Here is a 22,475-nt window from a genome sequence, read left to right on the forward strand (position 1 = left end):
ACTGTAAAGTTTCACTACATCTAGAATCATTGCCAGGAAAAACTTATTCAAACATCAAGAAGTAAGTAGTGAACCATTAAGAAAGAAATATAGTCAGGATTTTTAAAATATGTTTAATTTGGGCATCCAAAGAGTAAAATCCCTTTTTCCAGGTAGTAACTCTTCCTCAACATTTCACTGGAGTCCAAGTACATAAGCTGATCAGTATTCATCACTGTGTGCAACAGGGTGATAAGCTGATGAAAATAAAAAAATGTGCCTGGGAGTGTGAGAGTATTCTTGCAATAAAACATCAACTGATCACTACCCTGCATCAATACCTCTCAACGTCTTAGAGCAATAAAACTGGACAAAGACCCCAAAATAGGGACAATTTTTTAATATTGCACTTACAAACATAGAAAATTGATAGAATAAAATGTTGTGCATTAGCAAGAATTTTCTGAAGGGTAAGAATTCTAAAACTCAAATGTTTGTCATTATTTTCAAACTTCAATATTTAATGATTTGCCACTAATTTGCCAGAAAACAACTTTGTTTGTTTCTTTCAGCTTTTCCCGGTTAGGGGTCGCCACAGCGGAACTCCGGTCCGCTAATGATTGGCAGTAGATTTTGACGTGCTGGCTTGCCGGGCCTAACGCACAACCTTTAACGAAGGCAAGGGATGCCCATTCATGCATGTCGCCACACAGAAGACGCTCTAACTGAGAATCGAAAATGGGCAACGTTTAACTGTGAGGCGACAATGCTACCGCAGCACCACCAACAACAATTTTATGAAAAATGGACCAAAAAAAATATGAGGAAAACATTTGGACATTCTGTGAAAATCTGTACAATTGAGAGGTATGCCCTGCATTTACATATAACTAAAATGTGTTCATCAAACCTCTTCCACACCAGGTATGTAGGGGAAAAGTACAGTTGTGTACACCTACCACAAAATGTTCGAGTGTATTCACTGTTGTAGTCATCACATTTGGCATTCCTTGCTTAGGCCCAGACCATGACATACCTCGCTGTTGGTTTTGTGCCTTATTCAAACCTCATGCTATTCGTCGTCGGTTCATTTACGCATCTAAATATTTTAGTACTCAGTTCAATTATCCAGAAATGGCTTCGGTAAGCCACCAGACTACTGACATTCTGAAAAAACACAAAGATAAAGACAGAGACAGACCACATAAGTCCAAAGCTGCCGACAATGCTTCTCCTAAGCTAGTCGCCAGTTCACCGTTACTCAGTGAGGCGCTTCCACAGCCCCTGATACTCGCTACTTCAGATTCGCAGGCCTCTACTGAGACCCATTCGGAGTCAGGTATGCCGCGAGATGCTTCTTCGACTGTGGAAACTGCGGATGTCTCTACCTTGGAGGGGTCTGGAGCCGCTGTGCAGGCACCGGCTTCTAATGGTGTATTCAGGCCTACTGACTTGCATATTAAACCGATGCCATCTTCTTCTTCAAGGCCTAAAACTCGATCCATGCCTAGAAAATCATCGCCCAGACCACATGGTCAGGCCCCTATGCCTAAAAAAATAGAAGTTATGTTCTTACCATAACGTTCCATGTTAGTTGTCTTCTTCTCGCCTTCTTCTTGCTGGATGGGTTCGGAGCCGACCTCGGCTCCGACTCGGCCACTCTAAAAGCTCGAGAGTTGGTTCCACCGGCTCGAGGCTCCCCTTATATCCCACAATGCTAGGCGAGAGTTACCTCAGATCTCGTTTGTAAGCTAACCCCAGCTTATAACAGTAACAGTATAACTGTAAAACAGAATCCACCTCTAACAACAGGAAGAAGGAAGGGTGACCTACATCCTGAACCAAGAAATATGCATAATAGCATATGACTAAGAAAGAGGTGGTAGAAAGAGAGGTCACAATCACAACTCCTCTAGGTCTGTCCAGGCCAGGGAAGGAGGGTGGGGCCAAGAAGAAGGCGAGAAGAAGACAACTAACATGGAACGTTATGGTAAGAACATAACTTCTATATGTTAAGTTGTCTATCTCGCCTTCATTCTTGCTGGATGGGACCGTCCTAGCACCTTGTCCCGGTGGCCTAACGGAACAGACTCCTGAGAACAGTGGAACCAAAATTAGCTCTATGCCTAGAAGCTAAATCCAACTTATAATGAGAAATAAAAGTGTGAGGAGTAGCCCAAGTAGCCGCTGCACAAATGGTGTCAATAGGCAGTCTGTCTTGGAAGGCTAAAGAAGTAGCCAAAGCTCTGGTGGAATGGGCTTTAGGTTTATTAGGCAATTTTGTTGTCTAATTTCATATACCAGGGAAATCAAAGATGTTAGCCATCTGGATAATGATACCTTTGAAACTGAAAGTCCCTTTCTGCTTTCCATAGGAGACAAACAGCTGATCAGATTTTCTGAATTGTTTAGTCTATCCAAGTAGTACCTTAATTGACGATGAACATCCAGGCAGTGTAATTTTGTTCAGACCTATTTGAATACTCTGGGAAAAAGACAGGAGGTCAATGCTTTGGTTTAGATTTGATGTTGAAACCACCTTAGGCAAAAGGACGGGTTAGTTAAGTAAGGAAACTCTGTCCTTATGGAACAAAAGATAAGGAGCGACAACTGAGTGCTTGTAGTTCTGAAATTCTTCTAGCTGATGTGATAGCCACCAGAAAGAGAGTTTTCCATGATAATAATTTCAAGGAACATGAAGCTGCAGGTTCGAAAGGGGAAAGAATCAAAGAAGCAAGAACTAAATTTAGGTCCCAAGGAGAAGGAGGATTTCTTATAGGAGGTCTGAGAAGAAAACTCCTTTCAAAAAGGCTTTGCAAAGTTTGTGGGACATTAGGGCAGATTCAGAAATGCCCACATGAAATTAGAAATAGCTGCCAATTGAACCTTAAGAGTAGATGGAGATGAACCTGCATGGAAGAGTTCAGCTAGAAAATCAAGGACTAGTTGGATGGAAGCGGTGAAAGGATCTATGTCCTTTCCTTGTGCCCAATATGAGAAGCGTTTCCACTTACTCAAATAAATATTTCGAGTGGAAGATTTATGGGAAGCTATCAATATATCTCTAACAGAGTGAGATAATTGAGGAAGCTTGGCTACGGTTGGAACTGGAGGAACCAAGCAGTGAGGTTCAGAGAGAGGAGGGAGCGATGAAACTGACCCGACTGGTGGATCAAAAGATCTGGAACTAGGTCCAGATTCCACGGTCGCTCCAAAAGAAATCGATGTAGAAAGGGGAACCACACTTGTCGAGGCCAGTAAGGAGCAATGAGGATCAATGAGGCCTTCTGAGCGATAGCTTTCTGTATTACTTGAGAGATCAGTGGGAAAGGAGGAAATGCATACAGAAGTCCCGGTGCCAAACGTGGACAAGAGCGTCCCTGCAGGGCTGGCCGGGAAAAGGGAATAGAGTGAAATATACTCTGCACTTGCTGTTTTGGGGAGTAGCAAAAGATCGCAGCAAGGCTGACCCCACTTGAGAAAGCTTTCTCTCACTACTGAGTCTTTCAGAGACCACTCGTGAGGCATGAGTATAGCTCTGCTCAACTTGTCCGCAATGTGATTGGACTTCCGGGGATGTGCGTTGCTATCAGAAACGCTGAGAAGAAATCGCCCATTGCCACAGTCTGAGTGCTTCTCGACACAGGGGTATGATCTGGTTCCGCCTTGTTTGTTGATGTACCACACTACAGACATATTGTCTGTCTGGATTGCAATCGTTCCCAAGGAAGAGAGTCTTGAAGGGCTTGCAACGCTAAAAGCACTGCTCTCATCTCCAGAACATTTATGTGCAAGTGGCATTAGTTTGGTTGCCATGTGCCCTGGACTGTCCTGCCCTGATAATGCCCCCCCCACCCGATCAGGGAGGCATCCGTTGTCAGAGTAGCAACCGGAGGAGGTGGAACAAATGGTCTTCCCAACAGGAGCTGGGGGGAAGACATCCACCACATGAGATGCTTTGCACGCTTGCGTGATCATAATGGTGTGAGACATTGGAAGTTCCTGGTATGACCATTGAGAAAAAGCATCCACTGAAGGATCCGCATGTGGTATCTGGCCAATGGAAGGAGAGGTATGGCCGCTGCCATGATTCCCAACACCTTTAGAACTAACCTGGCTTTGGCTCTGTTGTTGTTGAGAAGAAGTGACACCAATTTGTGAATGTCTGATATCCTTTGGTTCGCTAGCCTTGCAGACATGTTTATAGTATCTAAATTTGCGCCTATGTAGGTAATAGTGCGACAAGGCGACAAAACAGACTTTTCGCAATTTATTGAAATACCCAGTTTTTGACAAAGCGAAAAGTATAATCTCTGGCCATCAGAAGGAGATGCTTGGTGGGAGCTGTGAGAAGCCAGTCAGTCCAAATATGGAAACACCTGGAATCCTTGCCGTCTCAGGCGGCTACCACTGCCATGCATTTGGTAAACACCGGGGCAGTGGTGAGACCAAAGGGCAGCGCCCTGAACTGAAAATGACTGGTTCCCAGCCTGAAGCGGAGGAATCTTCTGGAGCGTCTGTTCATTTTTATGTGATAGTGCATCGAAGGTCTATAGAGCACATCCAGTTTCCTTTGCCCAAAAGGGGAAGAATGGATTGCAGCGTGACCATCCGAAATCTTGTTTTCTTGACTGATTTGTTCAAGACACTGAGATCCAAAATGGGTCTCCAGTGCCGTGTTTTCTTTGGAACTAAAAGAACCTTGAGTAGATTCCGGATCCTTGTTGGTCTGCTGGCACTGACTGAATTGCTCTTTTTGCAAGCAGTTTTGAAATTTCCAAAGCTGCTATATCCCTTTGAGGGTGGAACATCTGGAAGGATTTTTTGACTGATTTGGAAAGCGAAGAAAGGGGATAGAATAGCCTTCGGAAATGATGGACTGTACCCATTTGTCTTGAGTCAGGGATAGCCAGGCTTCTGGGTACAGTGACAATCTTTCCCCGACTGCCTCCGAAGATGGGCAGTCGGGCAACACCTCAGGGATGCTGAAAGGGCTTGTCAGGGAAGGCTTCCCGATTGCCCTGGTTCTGCGGACCCCCTGCCCTAGGGCGGCGTCTACCATTGTTATTCCCACCTCTGCCTTTGGTAGGAACGACTCTGTCGTCAGGCTAAGTCCCTTGAGATTGTTTATGGAACCACATCTTCCCACCCTTCTGGCCTTTGGGGTAAGGCCTAGAAGGAGTCGAAAACGGACTCCGGCGGCAGAAAGGGTCTTGCCATCAGTCTCGCACCTAGTCAGGGTTTCTTTCACTTGAGGACCAAAGAGATGATCCATCAAAAGGGGAGTTCGTGAAAGACGTCTTGAAAGGGTCCAAAATTGCATAGCCGCATCCAGGCGTGCCTACGTAAGGCTACACCTGTCCCTGGCTCTGCTCGCTCCATCGGCCGCATAAGAGAGGAGGCGCATGGAGGAGTTAGATATGGAATTAAGGGTAGCCAGCTCGTGTTCATTTTTCTTGAAACCCGCAGCTGTAGGATCCTAACATTTCACTCGCTTCTTTGATCAAGTCCCTTTGAAGACGAGTGAAATGGCACAGGTAATTCAGCTGACGCATGGTAAATGTCGCTGAGGAGAACATCCGCTTCCGCACCTATCCATGGACCTAGATTCCTTGTTAGGTGGATGGACAGGCACTGAAGGATCAGCCAGTTCCTTCTTTGTGGCAGCAGCTACCACCATAGCATCCACAGAAACTCCTTTTGATAAAATTGCTTGTCTGATGGAGCTGTGATGAATTTAGAGGGTCTCCTGGGAGTGGGGTCCACTGAATCAGGAGCAGTCCATGCCTTCTTAGCAACCACCTGCATGAGGGGGTGAAGGGGGACACCCAGGAGGTGGAAGGGCGAGAGCCAACGCCTCAAGATACACAGATTCGTCCTCCGAAGGGGTTGAGGGCTGGCCAATTTCCCCTCTGTTTCAGGATCTCCAGAATGTCTGCAAATGAGACATCTTCAGAAGGGAACAGGGGAACCCTCAGAATCATCCAGATCTGTGTCTGGCGTGATAGACTCAGGTGAGTCAATGTGTTTCCTCTTGCACTTCCTCTTCGAGGGGCTCTTCTGCCAAATCAGGAGGCCTCGAAGAGGATGAAATCCCACAGGGGCTCCTGAGAGCTGGCTCTCTGCGGTCCGGGATGAGGGAATTTAGGCTTACAAGCACTCTTTCCATGATGACTAACAGAAAACTGTAGGTCATCTGACAAATACCAGAACACAACATGTGCCAAGGAAGACTTACATAACACTTTCACAGGCTATCTTTAAAACAAGCATACTTCTAGGTATAAGTGTTTGGAATACTAGTACAGCCACAACAGTTGTAAAAAGTTAAACTACAAGTTCTATAGTATGTTTTAATATTTAGCTGTTCAACATTTTTTCTCCATGCAAGTACCAGAAATTTCCAGAATATAACAAAACAGCTTCTGCTTCTAAAAAGCAGCTTAGGTGTGGAAGTGCAGATGTACATTATGTGGTTCCAACTGCTACCACAACTAGAATAGTACAAAACATGAGCTTATTTTTCTGTGACATAACTGGGAATAAACTATAGGGTACATACATGTAACACAAAATGAAAGCTGCCATGTTTAAATCTCAGTACCATCAATGAACCACACTACCGTGGTTGCCAAAAATGCTGTCTTTTGCTACACTAACAGTTTGCTGATGGAACCCAGAGAATATACTGAACATTTTTTTTTGTTTATTTCTGTTTATTTAAACAAAAACATTCAATATGGTTGGGGTGCCACAGTTGTGCAGCAGTTAGAGTTGTCGCTTCACAGCAAGTGGTTCTCTGGTTAGATTCTCAGCTTGGGTGCCTTCTGTGTAGGGTCTGCATGTCCTCCCCGTGGTCACGTGGGTTTCCTCTGGGTGCTCTGGTTTCCTCCCACATTCCAAAGACATGCAGTAGGTGGATTGGACATTCTAAACTGGCTGTAAGTGTGAGTGTGTGTGCAAGTGAGTGGCACAGATGAACTACTGTGCCAGGGGTAGCCAACCTATGGTCTAAACCTTGCCTTGAGATGATTGTCACTGTTGAAGTTGACACCCTGATCATATGTGCAAAATGGGGAAAAAGGAGTTGAGGATGAATGGATTCAATATGATGGTTATCACAATGCTATACATCATTCATTTCTAAAATCTGCACCATCAAGTTCATGTTTTACACAGAGTCTGTTAGGGAAAAGAAAAACCTTATAAAATTACATCCAGTTTCAACTAAATCTAATCTTAGTAGGCTATCTGATCTCAGCTTAAGCAACATTGAAGCTGATAATATCCTTAACTATTATATGACACATACACTGTAAAGTTTCACTACATCTAGAATCATTGCCAGGAAAAACTTATTCAAACATCAAGAAGTAAGTAGTGAACCATTAAGAAAGAAATATAGTCAGGATTTTTAAAATATGTTTAATTTGGGCATCCAAAGAGTAAAATCCATTTTTCCAGGTAGTAACTCTTCCTCAACATTTCACTGGAGTCCAAGTACATAAGCTGATCAGTATTCATCACTGTGTGCAACAGGGTGATAAGCTGATGAAAATAAAAAAAAATGTGCCTGGGAGTGTGAGAGTATTCTTGCAATAAAACATCAACTGATCACTACCCTGCATCAATACCTCTCAACGTCTTAGAGCAATAAAACTGGACAAAGACCCCAAAATAGGGACAATTTTTTAATATTGCTCTTACAAACATAGAAAATTGATAGAATAAAATGTTGTGCATTAGCAAGAATTTTCTGAAGGGTAAGAATTCTAAAACTCAAATGTTTGTCATTATTTTCAAACTTCAATATTTAATGATTTGCCACTAATTTGCCAGAAAACAACTTTGTTTCTTTCAGCTTTTCCCGGTTAGGGGTCGCCACAGCGGAACTCCGGTCCGCTAATGATTGGCAGTAGATTTTGACGTGCTGGCTTGCCGGGCCTAACGCACAACCTTTAACGAAGGCAAGGGACGCCCATTCATGCATGTCGCCACACAGAAGACGCTCTAACTGAGAATCGAAAATGGGCAACGTTTAACTGTGAGGCGACAATGCTACCGCAGCACCACCAACAACAATTTTATGAAAAATGGACCAAAAAAAATATGAGGAAAACATTTGGACATTCTGTGAAAATCTGTACAATTGAGAGGTATGCCCTGCATTTACATATAACTAAAATGTGTTCATCAAACCTCTTCCACACCAGGTATGTAGGGGAAAAGTACAGTTGTGTACACCTACCACAAAATGTTCGAGTGTATTCACTGTTGTAGTCATCACATTTGGCATTCCTTGCTTAGGCCCAGACCATGACATACCTCGCTGTTGGTTTTGTGCCTTATTCAAACCTCATGCTATTGGTCACGGTTCATTTACGCATCTAAATATTTTAGTACTCAGTTCAATTATCCAGAAATGGCTTCGGTAAGCCACCAGACTACTGACATTCTGAAAAAACACAAAGATAAAGACAGAGACAGACCACATAAGTCCAAAGCTGCCGACAATGCTTCTCCTAAGCTAGTCGCCAGTTCACCGTTACTCAGTGAGGCGCTTTCACAGCCCCTGATACTCGCTACTTCAGATTCGCAGGCCTCTACTGAGACCCATTCGGAGTCAGGTATGCCGCGAGATGCTTCTTCGACTGTGGAAACTGCGGATGTCTCTACCTTGGAGGGGTCTGGAGCCGCTGTGCAGGCACCGGCTTCTAATGGTGTATTCAGGCCTACTGACTTGCATATTAAACCGATGCCATCTTCTTCTTCAAGGCCTAAAACTCGATCCATGCCTAGAAAATCATCGCCCAGACCACATGGTCAGGCCCCTATGCCTAAAAAACAAATGATAAGAATGGCTGAAGACCTTATTACTCTAATCAGGGGAAGCCACCCTTCCCCCCTTCCCCCTCTAAGAGACCTAGGACTGATTTTCCTTCTGATTCTTCTGATCATGATTCTGAAATTTCTGTTTTCTCTGATGACCAGGATTTGCCCTTATCTACCTATGAGGATTCTGATGCAGAGGACTCCATTCCCTCTGCTTCCCCTCCAGAGGATATCTCTTTTGGTGAAACCTTGCATACTCTTAGGGAGCATTTTCACTGGGAAAGCCAGGATGACTCTGACTCCAAAAAGAGGCTTAGGGTATTCTTACTCCTGCCTCAACACAGACCTTTAGCTATTCCTCCTGTACTGGACATTGTAGATGATGCCTTCTCGGAATCCAGCCTGGCCCCTGATTCTTTACCTCCTGCTCCCAGAAAACCTGATAGGTATTACAGGGTACCTGACCCTCACAAGTTCCTCTTTAAAAATCCTACTGCGGATCCTGAGACCATTTCAGAGGGACCCAAGGGCATTAAGGCTACTACTGCCAAAAATCCTACCCCCTCTGATAGAGATTCCAGGACGCTGGATAGATGGGGTAAGAAGGTATACACTTCTGCAATCTTGGCCATGCTCTGTCTTTATCTTTGCGTTTTTTCGGAATGTCGGTAGTCGGGTGGCTTACTGAAGCCATTTCTGGATAATTGAACCGAGTACCAAAATATTTAGATGCGTAAATGAACCGACGACGAATAGTACGAGGTTTGAATAAGGCACAAAACCGACAGTGAGGTACGTTATGGTCTGGGCCTAAGCAAGGAATGCCAAATGTGATGACTGCAACAGTGAAACAAAGAAAATCGAGAGATTAAAACAGTCATATCTTGGATGAGCTGCATATGGGGAAAGGAATACAATTAAATGATGAATGTGATCTATCATTCTAAACATACTTAAATACTATTTACCTAGCTAAACTAAGTATTGGGAGTAACCTATATGTTTCAGCATTTGATAGTGTACTTTGGCCATAGCATATGCTATTACTGAGGCCTTGTACGTGCAGAGCTACATATTTCTGCTGAGCACTGGTTGGCTGAGTTGTTTAGACATCTTTCCCCTGCCTTCATTTTGGGATCCATGGTCTGTGGTCATAGAGCAATGCACTGAAACTTACTAACTGTAGAAAATAACTGCCTGTTAGCAAATTTTTACCATAATAATGTATACAACTGAAACACACGTAAATATTACAAATACCTGTGATATATGCAAGACGGAAACCCTTCCCAGCAACACTATCATCTGAATGAAACCTGATCCAGACATGGTCTAGAGAAGAAATATAAGGTGCTGGAATAGTAGAGCCACAGGCCCTATTGTCATCTGTATTTCTGTGTCCTCCTATTGTTAACCAGTCTGAGGTGCACTGAAGAGTATGGGAACCTTCCACATCGAAGTCCTGAAAACTAAAGGTAGAAACACACGTTTAACACTATTTTGCACACTAGTCATTTCAAAGCTTATCAGAATGATACATTGTAATTGATCATTTTGTCATTTTGCAGAAAAGCATAACATTAAAAAAATTAAAACATTTCCAAAAATACATTTATGTTGCAGTAAGAATGCATTCATCAAGGGTTTCTGCAATTAAACAAAAGATTCTGTGAAGAGTGACAAAAATCATTTGTCTGATGTACATTTAACCATGAGTGACACCAGAAAAGGATTGTCTTCTTTCTTTAAAGACAGACTGGCTTCTCAAGCACTGACTTTGTTACATATGACTTGAGAAAGTATAGTTGTGTAAAATTTTCACATAACAGTAGATGTCCTTTCCTTCTCTGTTGCAGTATTCTTTACAATAGGGATCCCCTGCCTAGGGCAGCCTGACATTCGGCCAGTACACAAAAGCCTTATGTTGCTTAAAGGTACGCCATACATCACACATATGCTCCTCGTGTAGTGTAGGACATAAAGGTGACGTCTGGATGTACCATCCACAGAATTGATAGCCCCAAGTAGGAACTCCAGTCCAAGGAAAACCAAGAGGTAACCAGTACATCCAGAAGAGAAATGAACCAGGGGAGGAAGGAGGGAGTGAATACTGCAACAGTGAAGGAAATTACTTCCACTGTTATGGGAAGAGTTTACACAACTGTACTATGTCCTTCAATTCACTGCTGCAGTACTGTCTACATCTGGGAGAGTGCCAAAGCTTAAGAAGAAACTTGGGAGGAAGTATGACCAACAGAACCCTCTAGGAAGCCATGAAGGATGGCTCTAGCAAAACCAGCTCTAGCTCTGGAGATTCCATCCAACTTGTAGTTTTTGGTAAATGTATACACAGAAGTCCAGGTAGCTGCTTCAAGAACTGAGTTTGTATCCAAACTCTTGATAAAAGCAGCAGAAGAAGCCACAGCTCTAGCAGTATGAGCCTTTAAAGAAAAATGAAGACTCTTACAATGAAAATAATAACGAAAGGAAACAGCTTTAGAGATCCAAGAAGAAACAGTTTGCTTGGATATAGCTAATCCTAGGAACCTAGGATAAAAAGAAACAAACTGATCAGATTATCTAATAGACTTAACCTTATCCAAATAAAACCTGAGTTGTCTATGCACATCCAAAGTATGCAGCACCTTCTCACTGGCAGACTGCAGAGAGGGGAAAAATAGGCAAATTAATATACTGATTAAGTGACAACTCATTAACCACCTTGGGCATAAAAGCAGGATTAGTACACAAGCACACCCTGCCCTTTTGAAACACCAAAAAAGCAGGACAGCCCATGAGGGCTTGAAGCTCAGACACCCATCTGTCAGAAGTAAGGGCCAACAAAAGAATAGTGTTCCAAGAGCAATGTTGCAAGGAAGCTGAAGCTGCAGGCTCAAAAGAAGCCTAAGTCAATTTCTCCAAAACAAGTTCCTAGGGAGGCGGAACAGATCTAATATGAAGGATGCCTTTAAGGAATTGTCTGGCTTCAAAACTAGAAGCTAAAGGAGGAGATTAGGCAGACAAGCAGAGATTGCTGATAAGTGGGCCTTAACAGAAAAATAAGCCAACCCAGCACTGAGCAATTCACACAAATAAGACAGAACCAAAGGAACATCCACAGAAATTGGATCCAGGTTACGAGAAAGACACCAAACAGAAAACGTCTTCCATTTGGATAAGTACGATTTCCTAGTATTGGGTTTCCTGGCCTCCTGCAAAACCCTAAGCATGTCCTCAGAAAAAAAGGGTATCTATGTGGAATCAAAATTCTATCGCCCACATTGTCAGTTAAGAGAGGACAGGTGGGGATGGATGAGAGATCTCTGTCTTGTGTGAGTAGGTCCACCCTGTGAGGTAACTTGTAATGAATGCCCTTGGCTAAATGCAGAAGAAGAGGAAACCAATGCTGTCTCGGCCAAAAGGGAATCACCAACCAGATTTTGGAAGCGCCCTGTTGAATTTTGAACAGGATTCTGGAATGAGGGGAAGGGGAGGAAATGCATAAAGAAACATCCCCTTCCAGGAAAAAAAGAGAGGGCATCCACCTTCCATACTAGTGGACCTAGCACTCTGGCACAAAATAGAGAAAGTTGTCTGTTCAGAGGGGAGGCAAATAGATGTACTTGAGGAGTACCCCACTGGTGGACAATGACCAGAAATACATTCCTGTGAAGCATCCATTCGTGGGAATGAGTGAAGGACCTACTCAGAGTGTCTGCCGCAATGTTTTGACCTAAGGGAATGTTAACTGCCTGAACAGTCACTTAACACTGGACAGCAAGATCCCATACCAGGAGTGTCAACTGGCAAAGAAGGTAAGATTTTTTTTTCTCTCTGTTTGTTTATATAACACATCACTATGATATTGTCTGTAAACACCTTGAGAGGTCCTGGGGAGAAAAGAGGATGAAAAGCCTGAAGAGTCAGCAGAAGAGCTCTTATCTCTTTGACAATGATGTGCTAATTCTATCAAAGAGGTGACCACATCCCTTGCACCTTTAAGGAGCCAAATGCTGCTCCCCATCCCACTTCTGAAGCATGTGTGAACAGTTCCTGAAAGGGAAGAAGGGGATGAAAAGGAAGACCTGGATTTAGAGACAACTGCTGGATCCAACAAATTCTAGCGGATGTGCATGCTGAAGCTATACTGACTTCAGGAACCACTGAAACTTTCTCATGTGGAGTTTGTCCACAGGGAGCATAGGGATGGTGGATGCCATGCAACCCAGATCTCTCAAAAACTCCCTGGCTGTAATGGAAGCCCAGAGTAAGAAGAGTTTGAAAGAAGGAAATGAGAGTTAAGGCCTTGGGAGGAGGCAGGGGTGGCAACATAGCCACCATTTGAATCCTGCAACCCAGAAAAACATAATCCTGAGAAGGACTAAGAGAAGGCTTTTTGAAGTTTATTGTGAACCCCAGGCTCTGAAAAAGAGAAATAGCAAAATGAAGATTTTGCAACAGGATTTCTGGAGGGGATGCCTGAATCAGCAGGTTGTCCAAGTAAGAAAATACTTGGATCCCCTGAAGCCTGCAAAAAGCAGTCACAAGAGCAAGGCATTTGGTCAATACCCTTGGGGCAGTAGATAGAGCAAAGGGCAAGGGCAAAGCAGAGAACTGAAAATGCCCGGAAGCAACAGAGAAATGCAAAAGCTTCCTGAAAAGGGGATGGATCGGAATATGGAGATAAGCATCCTAGAGATCCAGAGACACCATATAAATCTGAGGAAGCAAAAGAGGGAAAAGAGTCTGAAGAGACAACATTTGAAAAGTTTGCACCTTCAGAAAAATGTTTAGATGAGACAGGTCTAGAATAGGCATTCAATTACATTCTTTTCTGGGTACTAGAAACATATTGGAGTAAAACCTTTTCTCTTTTTGGGATACAGGCACCTCCTGAACAGTACCCTGATTCAAAAGGTCTCAAATCACCTCTGGGAAAAAGGGAAGTTGTTACCAAGTGGGCTGAGGAATGTCCATAAAAGGGGAAGGGATTTCCACCCTATGAAATACCCCTGGCAAAATGGACAGAACCCAAGAATCCTGAATAATCTGAAGCCAAACAGGAAGAGAGGGGGAGAGGTGAAGAGAAACAGGAACATGGCTGATAAGAAACAGATAGATAGACAGCACCTGGTTTATTTGAAAATGAAGACTTCCAAGTCCCTGAAGTCTGCATAGCCTTAGCAGGAGGAGCCTGATTGCCACTCTTTTTGATCTTAGGAGGAGGGCAAGACTGCCTGTGAACAAATGTTGGCTTATTGGGGTAGTTTCCCTGAAATTTAGGAACAGGAGAGAAAAACACATTTTGAGTTCCTGCAAAGCCTTCCCCTTATCCTGAAGGGATTTAAACAAATCAGCGGCAGCTTCCCCAAACACCAGTCTATTATCAAGAGGGGCATCCATCAGCTTAGCCTTGACATCATCAGGCAATGGTTGAAACCGAATCCAGGAATATGTCATCCTCCCTGATCCAAAAGCAGCAGCCATAGGGAATATGTCATCCTCCCTGATCCAAAAGCAGCAGCCCTAGAACAGGCATCTGCTGCATCATAACTACACTTGATCAAATGAAGAACCACCTGTGAGAAAGTCCCTAACAGGAGAAGAGCAGAGGTTTTACCCTCAGAGTCTGTAAGATCAGAAATAACCTGACAAGCCTGAGAAAGGAGGGCCAACACATACCTGGACACATGGGTCTGATAATTAATAGTCGTAAAAGCCAAGGTTGTTAAAGTATAAACCTTCTTACCTAGCCTTTTCATAGTTCTGCTCTCTTTATCAGAAGGCAGCAACTTGGGCGAAGGGAGGAATTGAAAAATAGAAAAAGGTCAGCATCAGGAAATGTCTACAAAAAGTTACAGTCCTCAGGCACCTTATAAAACCTATCAGGTTTTTCTGGAGCAAGCGGCTGTGAGTCAGGAGCTTTAGACACATTTGAAAATGCATCCAATAAAGCAGCCAAAACAAGAGGAATAGCAGAAGGTTTCGGAGACTCAATCTGCAGCAACTCATAGTACTGCTTATGGATTTCAGAGATCTAAACACAATCCCGTTTAAAAAACTTCATCATCCTGGAGACTGTGTCCCCAAAAGAAATTTCTTCAAAGGGAGTATCAGGATCGGTGGATTCCTCTTCCTCAGACCAACAGTCCAAAGAAGAAGGAATATGAGAAGAGTAAGCAAGGGATTCCTCATCAGAATCCAACTCCTCCTCAGAAGAATCCTGTTCCCTGAGTCATTTAAGTGGAGCAGAAGACCAACGGGGGAGCTAGAACAGAAACCCCTGAGGAGGTTTTAATGCCATCAAAGCATTAAAGACCCCCTGAGTGAAGGCCTGCTATTCACTCTGTGAGTCTCTAGGGGCAGGAGAAATGTGTTTAGTTTTCTGATTTTTCTTTAATGGGATGTCTGCCTTGTAAAACTTGGAAGGCTCTGACCCAGGATGGCATTCAATTACAGTAGTAGGGACTTCTTCCCTGACTAAAATATGAGGAACACCTACTAGGCCCCTTGGAAATAATCAACCGTGGTTGTCCCTGAATGTCTGAAATGGACATCTGCAAAGACCCTTCCGACATGCTTAAAGCTGGATCCCCGCAGGTCTTCAACCCAGTCAAGGCAGAGGAATTCGACAACAAAGCCAGGCAAACCTCCAAGCATTCATTTACCTCAGGAGAAATGTCCAGCAGAGGCTAGATAGCAGAAGATTCCAGCCTAGGTTTTTTAGCCTTCTTCTTCCCTGACAGCTGACCCTCGGGGAAGGAAGTTCCTTACATAGTATCTTTAGCAAGAAGCTTAAGTTGCTGATTCTCCAGATATAATGCTAAGGGGAAATGCCTACTACTCAGAGTCTTTGGTACAAAAGCCTGAGAGATGGAGCACCAAGGCAAGAAAAACACTGTTAGCGGTGGTCTTTATGGGGAATCTGTCTCTCACACTGGCATTTATCCTTGGATGGCATAAAACCCCAGAAGCAACCAAAAGATAAGAAAAAAAGAACCCCCAATTTGACATTTATCTGCAATGGCTTGGAAACTAGCAATGGGATGTAGGCTTTCAGACTGATGATCGAGAGACGGTGTTCGGACTAGTGCAACGAAGTTCTAAGGATGGTACAATCAGATGTCACCTTTAGGCCCTATACTACGCAAGGAGCATACGTGTAACATGCGGCATACCTTAAAGTAACCTAAGGCTCTTATATACTGGCCAGACATTGGGCTGCCCTGGGAAGGGAATCACAGATATAAAGAATACTGCATCAGTAAATGGACAGACACCTATCCTCCCTTTAGTCCACATACACTCTACAAGTTAAACAAGTTCTCAATGTGATCACATAACAATGCAGCAGACATCCTCATTGGGCCAATAATAAATCTTGGCTAAGGTGAAAGGTAATTTGCTTCACCAGAAAAGACCCTGGAACCAAACACCAGATGCATTTAAGTACGTTAGAATCAAAAGACTCTGAGGGGCATGGCACATCTTAAGGAACAGAATGAATACAAGCTCTTGCAATAAAGTTCTACATTTAACTTTGCCTTGACATATGAGGTACTGCAAATGTTCAGTTCAAATCTGTTTTATGCTGCATGTAGTCTGCAGCCTTGAGGTCACTTGATATTTACAAGATGCTGTGAAAAAAACATATTTATGTACACTACAATGTTAGCATTTAAACAAGCCAAATTATTACATTTTCAAAATGAAACCCTTTTTGTTTTATCCTGAAAGTAGCTTGAAGTCTAGTATCATTTACAAGGTAATACAGATATACCAAAAAGTAGGTTGAGGCACTGTTGGAAAGATCAATTTGTAGAATTTATTCTGAAGGTTAGCACTGTTAATCTCCTGAGCCCAAATGCTGTGATCTCCTGGAAAGCTCCAGCATGCAGAGTACTGATCTTTTGTGCATTAAAGAAGTGATGTTGTTGGATGACAGGCATATGGTGCCAAATCTAAGGGTGGAATATGTTTTGCAGTACTCAGGAATTCAATTGAGACTTTATATATGAAATAAAGAAGAAACTGATTTTAATCTTAGTCTGTAATGAGTTTCTTTTGTGAAACAGTTATTCTGAATCACATTCAAAAAGCCTCTTCAATTAGGTAGTGGTTAATAAAATGTTAGACAATTTGCAAAAATATCATTTTTTAAAATCAGTACAAGCCAGGTAATGTGACGTCTTACAATGATCACAGCACAGAGTGTAAAGAAGCCTTGCCAGGAAAAGATCTATGAAAAATATCTCAACTATCTTTGTTAACTAAGACAGTACTGCTATGTATACGTATGAAAAGAAACAAGGAAATTTCAACTGCTACAAGATGTAGTTATTCCTAACACGCCAGTCAATGTGAAGTCAGTGCATCCAGACATCACACTTATACATTTCATATAATGATGGGCTTTTGTTTATATAAGGCTTAATGTTTATGGACAGCAGAGCTATCATTCCTACCATATCTGTGTGATACTGACAAGTCATATCTAAGAATTACTGACTGTAAACAAAAAGCATGTGATATTCTTTATTAGCCTAAGATGTTTAAGTAGATGGAACAGAATTTTCAAGGTGTGATGAATTCAACATTTTCAGAAATAAGAATCAAAAAGAAAAAAAAATTGCTACTGCATAAAATGCATCTTACTTGGATACATTCATCGCTGTTGAAAAGAACACTTGAGAAGTAAGACTAGATGCCTGTTACCTTCTATGTGATGATTATTAGTGAAACATCCCCAAAGCAGTAAAACTGCAAAACAGGCTACAAGCCACAGTGTTATCACAACACTGACATCTACTTCTGCTGAACATGACACATTAAATGAATTAATATCAGACAACTGTCCACTGTATGTCGAATTCTGAACTTGCGAAAAGCAATGGAGTTTAAATACTTTACCCAGAGTCCTAGATAACCACACAGAAATCAGCCAATATAACATCTGGTCCAAAACAAAAGTGGAGGGGATGATAAGGAATTACACCAGCTCTGAAAATTCAGATGGCTCTCTTTCAATTCTGGATGGCCAATATACACCTTTACAGTCTATAGGACTTTGCAAGCAGAACTGTTAATGGGAAGACATCTTAAAGCTAAACTGACTATCTTTATATTTCTTACTGGTCCCTAACAGCAAGATGGATGCAAGTGATTTGTGAAAGGAAAGCGGCACAGACAGAAATTTTATTATGATAAATCCTGGAAGAATCTCACAGAATTGGAAAAGAGAGAGAGAGAGGTCAGTACATACTATGGATTTAACTCAAAGAAAAGCAATGTTCCTGCTACAGTAATGAGTCCAGGGCAGCAATTCATGACTGCCTTTTGTGCAAGACTTAGACAAGAAAACATACGGATAAAAAGGAGTGTATTTAATTAACAATATGTCCTGGAAAAAGGTACAGCTGTTACTACCAGAATTCTAACACTGTTACGTCAAAGCTCTGAGATAATTACTTCTCAGTGTGAAAGAGCTTCCCATAGTGTTTTTAATGGCCAAGATTAAGAGAGTCAGAATGATGTTCAGAGAGACCCCAATGCTACTGCTACTGTTCAGACAGTTGATACGTCACAGTCTTTACTCCTGATCAATTCACAGTGACTCTACATTCAAGAAACCTACCTATACTTTTGTAACTTGTAATTAATTGTTGTTTTTATTATGGAGCTTTTCTCCCTGGGCCTCCGCTGAGAAAGGACCCGTGTCCAGCCAGATTTTCCCGGTCAACAAATGTAAATGAATGAATGAATGAATGAATGAATGAATGAATAAATAAATAAATAAATGGACGCTTAACCAAGAATCCAGTATTTTACACTGACCATACATAAATGTATAGACCTGTGTGCACTTTGAAATGATTACTTTATTTTCACTCTGTCACTCCTTGTATATCATCACATATACTACAGCTGTAGTTATGTCCAATCAATGTACTTCACATTTACCAGCAGCTTTCTTTTAAGATAAGGGCAACATTCTTGTTACGGTGACTCCATTGTAAGGCATACAGATATGCCTCTTACCAGGCTGAACATGTAAAGAGTGACAGTTAGTTGTTTGTCTGCTGCCAGGATCAGTCAGACCACACATGCATTCAAGTCCTTGAACAAGTACCAGTATGATGCTGTCATAGTTCAGCCAGTGTCAGTGATTTGAGGTGTACCTCACTGGATTATATGAAGACAGACATGATGCAGCTCTCAGACTATATGCCCAAGGCAGGTATGAGCCTAGTGTTGTGAGCATTCTACCTTCTCCAAGGATGATGCTGTGATATGAGCAAAAAATAATGGGACTTCAACCATTGGCTTAGTTTTTGATGTCATTCAAATGGGTTCCAACATATGTCAGCATGGGAGAATATGATACAGACTATGCTGCTTCGCCAGGGGATGGCCTGCATCTGTCCCTTCTAGGGTTTCAATTACTGGCAAAGACAATGTCCACCCCCATAATACCATTTCAAGGCAATGCCAACCTGATAAATCTATCAACATAATGAAAGAATCAAAGGAAAATATGACTGTGTTCCTGATCAGTGCTAAGAGCTTGAACAAGTAATTCTACTCTACTCCCTACAATCTCTTCCCATCCTGGATGACATTGACATCCATGTAGTGACCGAGACATGGTTTAAAATAGCAAAGTGATCCAGCTGTGCAACGCTAGTATCTCTTCTATATGCTTAGAACAGCTACTATGTGGGGGGGGGTCATCTACATCCAGAAGACACTCACATCAAGGCTGATACAGCAGTATGAAGCATTACAGCTTCTTCATTCTCAAATAACCATAAAAAAGGTTCAGTACCATATATCAGCTAGCTTCAGAACTCCCACTATGACAAAAGAAAACCACAATGCCTATTTACAGGCACTAGAATCACTAAGTATTAAACCTAATGCCACTTTCCTAGGCGATCTTTTTTGTTGCGTCTTTCGGCCTTTCCTGGTTAGGGGTCGCCACAACGGAACTCTGGTCCGCTAATGATTGGCAGTAGATTTTTACGTGCCGAGTTGCCGGCCCTGATGCACAACCTTCAACGAAGGTATGCCCATTCACGCATGTCTCCACACAGAAGATGCTCTAACTGAGAATTGAACAGGACGTCTTACTGTGAGGTGACAACGCTACCGCAGCACAACCACCGCAGTATATAAACTAATTATAGGCTAGGAATCCTACACCACCACTAGTGCACAAGCACACAGTGCACTAATCATGGCAAAAATGAGGAGGTGCATATACCCAGAAGGATAAAAGCACTCTTATCAAACTAAACAAACAACTCACAGGACGAATAACGTCTACCAAACCCAAATTTGAGGTAGGTTTGGCCTCCCAGGCCAAACCACAAAGCATTCTTTAGCTATGTCCGCAACCTTAAAGGCAATACACAATTGTGTGCAGAGCTCATTGTAAATGGAGTCACCTATACTGAGCCAGAAGATAAAGCAAACATCCTGGTTGATAAATTCAGCTCCAACTTTACTCCTCTCTCCCCCTCAACCTTCCTCAAGAAATATCATCAAATATAACTCCCCCTCATATCACTAGGGAACATGTCCTTATTGCTCTAAATAAGTTCAAGAACACTGCATCAATAGGCCCAGACAATATCCCAGGATGCCTTCTAAATAGCATGAAACATGACCTGTCAGGGCTTGTGAAATTAGTGTTTAACTGTAGCCTCCAAACAGGCTTCGTGCTTCATGAATGGAGAAAGGCAACAGTCATCCTACTGTACAAAGGTGGGCCATCTACCCTGGAAACTACAGACAGATAAGTCTCACTAGTCTTGCATGTAAAGCCATGGAAAGAATTATCATGGAGATGATCAATAAAGATATAGTAAACCTCCAGACACTGGACCCAACCCAGTTTGGTTTCGTCAAGGGCAAATCATGCCTACTCAACCTGGTGGACTTCTTTGAGAAGGTCACCAAAGCAATGGATGAGGGCAAAATCGTTCACACTGCCTACCTTGACCTGGCCAAGGCATATGACACAATACCCCACTCAGGCATTGTTGACAAACTCAAGAGGTTAGGTACAAACCCGTACGTCACCCGATGGATAGTCAACTGGCTCACAGACAGGATCCAGGAAGTCAGAATTGGGGAGTCCACCTCTACAAAGAGGCCAGTCACAAGTGGAGTCCCTCAGGGATCAGTTCTTGGACTGCTCCTTTTTGGCATTTACTTCTCAGAAGTCAAGGCCAATGTCAATGGTCTCTGGCTGACTAAATTTGCAGATGATTGCAAATTAGGAGCTGTCAATGAATCTCACACTGCCACAAATGTTCTCCAGGAGGGGCTGACACAAACAACTGGTGTCAGAGCCATGGACTAAAACTAACTGTCAAGAAATGCATAATAGTATCCTTTGGAAAGTCATCCATCCCTGGTAACTATCATATTGACAAAACACCTCTTAGAGTTGACCCAGTAGTCAGGAACTTAGGGACACACATAGATAGTAATCTAGCCTTTGACTATCACGTGTCTACAGTGGTGAGGAAATCATTCTATGTTGAGCAACTTATAAACAAAGGTGTGGCATCCAAGTCCAAGGAAGTCATTGTCCCACTGTATTCAGCATTTGTCAGACCTACCATTGAGTATAATGCCCCCCTATGGTATGTACCTAACCAGGCATATCCAAACAATTGGAATGTACAAAGAAGTTCCTCACTAAAAGAATACAGGATTTAAGTAAAATGTCCTATGCAGACCGCCTCAAGGCCCGATCCCTGTATTCTGTCTCCTACAGGCTTTTGAGGGGAGATCTATGCATGGCATACAGGGCAATGTCAGACCCTTCTCTGATGGACCTCCTGCATATCACAAAACAAACAGCACCAAAATTACCCGTTCTAAAGACTTAAACCTTGCCTGTGATATAAATAGGACCTGCTGGAGAGATAAGTATGTATCCCAGAGACTACCTTGTCTACGGAACAGGCTCCCCATCCATGTGAAGCAGAGTTCCTCCCTAACCCAATTCAAGTGCAATCTGGACAACTGGATGGGAAGCCAGAAATTCATCCCTGGTTTGGCACCCATCTCTCTATAATGGGCACAGGTAACCTGTAAATGGTTCATCTCCCAGACCCATGCATACACTTATCAAGGGTATCAGAACTTATCAGAGATTTGGGATGCATGGCTACTCTTGTGGTCTTTAACCTAGTAAACACCTATGAACCTATTCTTGGATTTTGTCAATACAAATGTCCTGGAACAACTGTCAGAGTGCCCACTTAGGGGAATAACATCTTACCCCAGGAATGTCCCCTGTACTACTGTTAGACAAAGGCAGCCCCTAAATGCTTTATTCCATGCATGGGTACCCTCAAATTACCTATGGTATCACCCCAGTTATTCTTATTAGGGTGTAATATATAATTATTGACGATGGGATGGGTAAGGCCAATCTATAACCAAATGGGATAGGTTATTTTGAGCATAAAAATGGAAATTACCAAAGCTTAAAATGGCCTGCAAGGGCAGCTGGCCTGGTACTTACTTCTGAACCTGTAAGAGGAAAATACAACATGTGAACAAGCCTAGTGCATACAATGATATTACAGCTGTACCTTTTAGGGGAGTCAGCACCACAGTCTGTATTCCATGTGACTTCATCTGTA

The 22,475-nt window shown here is 42.7% G+C and overlaps 1 protein-coding gene across 1 annotated transcript in view; it reads right to left on the reverse strand.

Annotated features, from left to right (window-relative positions):
- The window catches only part of LRP12 (LDL receptor related protein 12), a 357,681-nt gene that overhangs the window by 111,291 nt on the left and 223,915 nt on the right, over positions 1-22,475 (reverse strand). The window contains exon 4 of the mRNA XM_044065692.1: positions 10,072-10,280. Coding sequence (XP_043921627.1) covers positions 10,072-10,280 — 209 coding nt within the window. The remainder of the gene's footprint in view (positions 1-10,071; positions 10,281-22,475) is intronic.

Source organism: Protopterus annectens, chromosome 3.part0 (genome assembly GCF_019279795.1).
Source record: "Protopterus annectens isolate FY-2018-M chromosome 3.part0, PAN1.0, whole genome shotgun sequence".
In the NCBI taxonomy this organism is placed as follows: Eukaryota; Metazoa; Chordata; order Ceratodontiformes; family Protopteridae; genus Protopterus; species Protopterus annectens.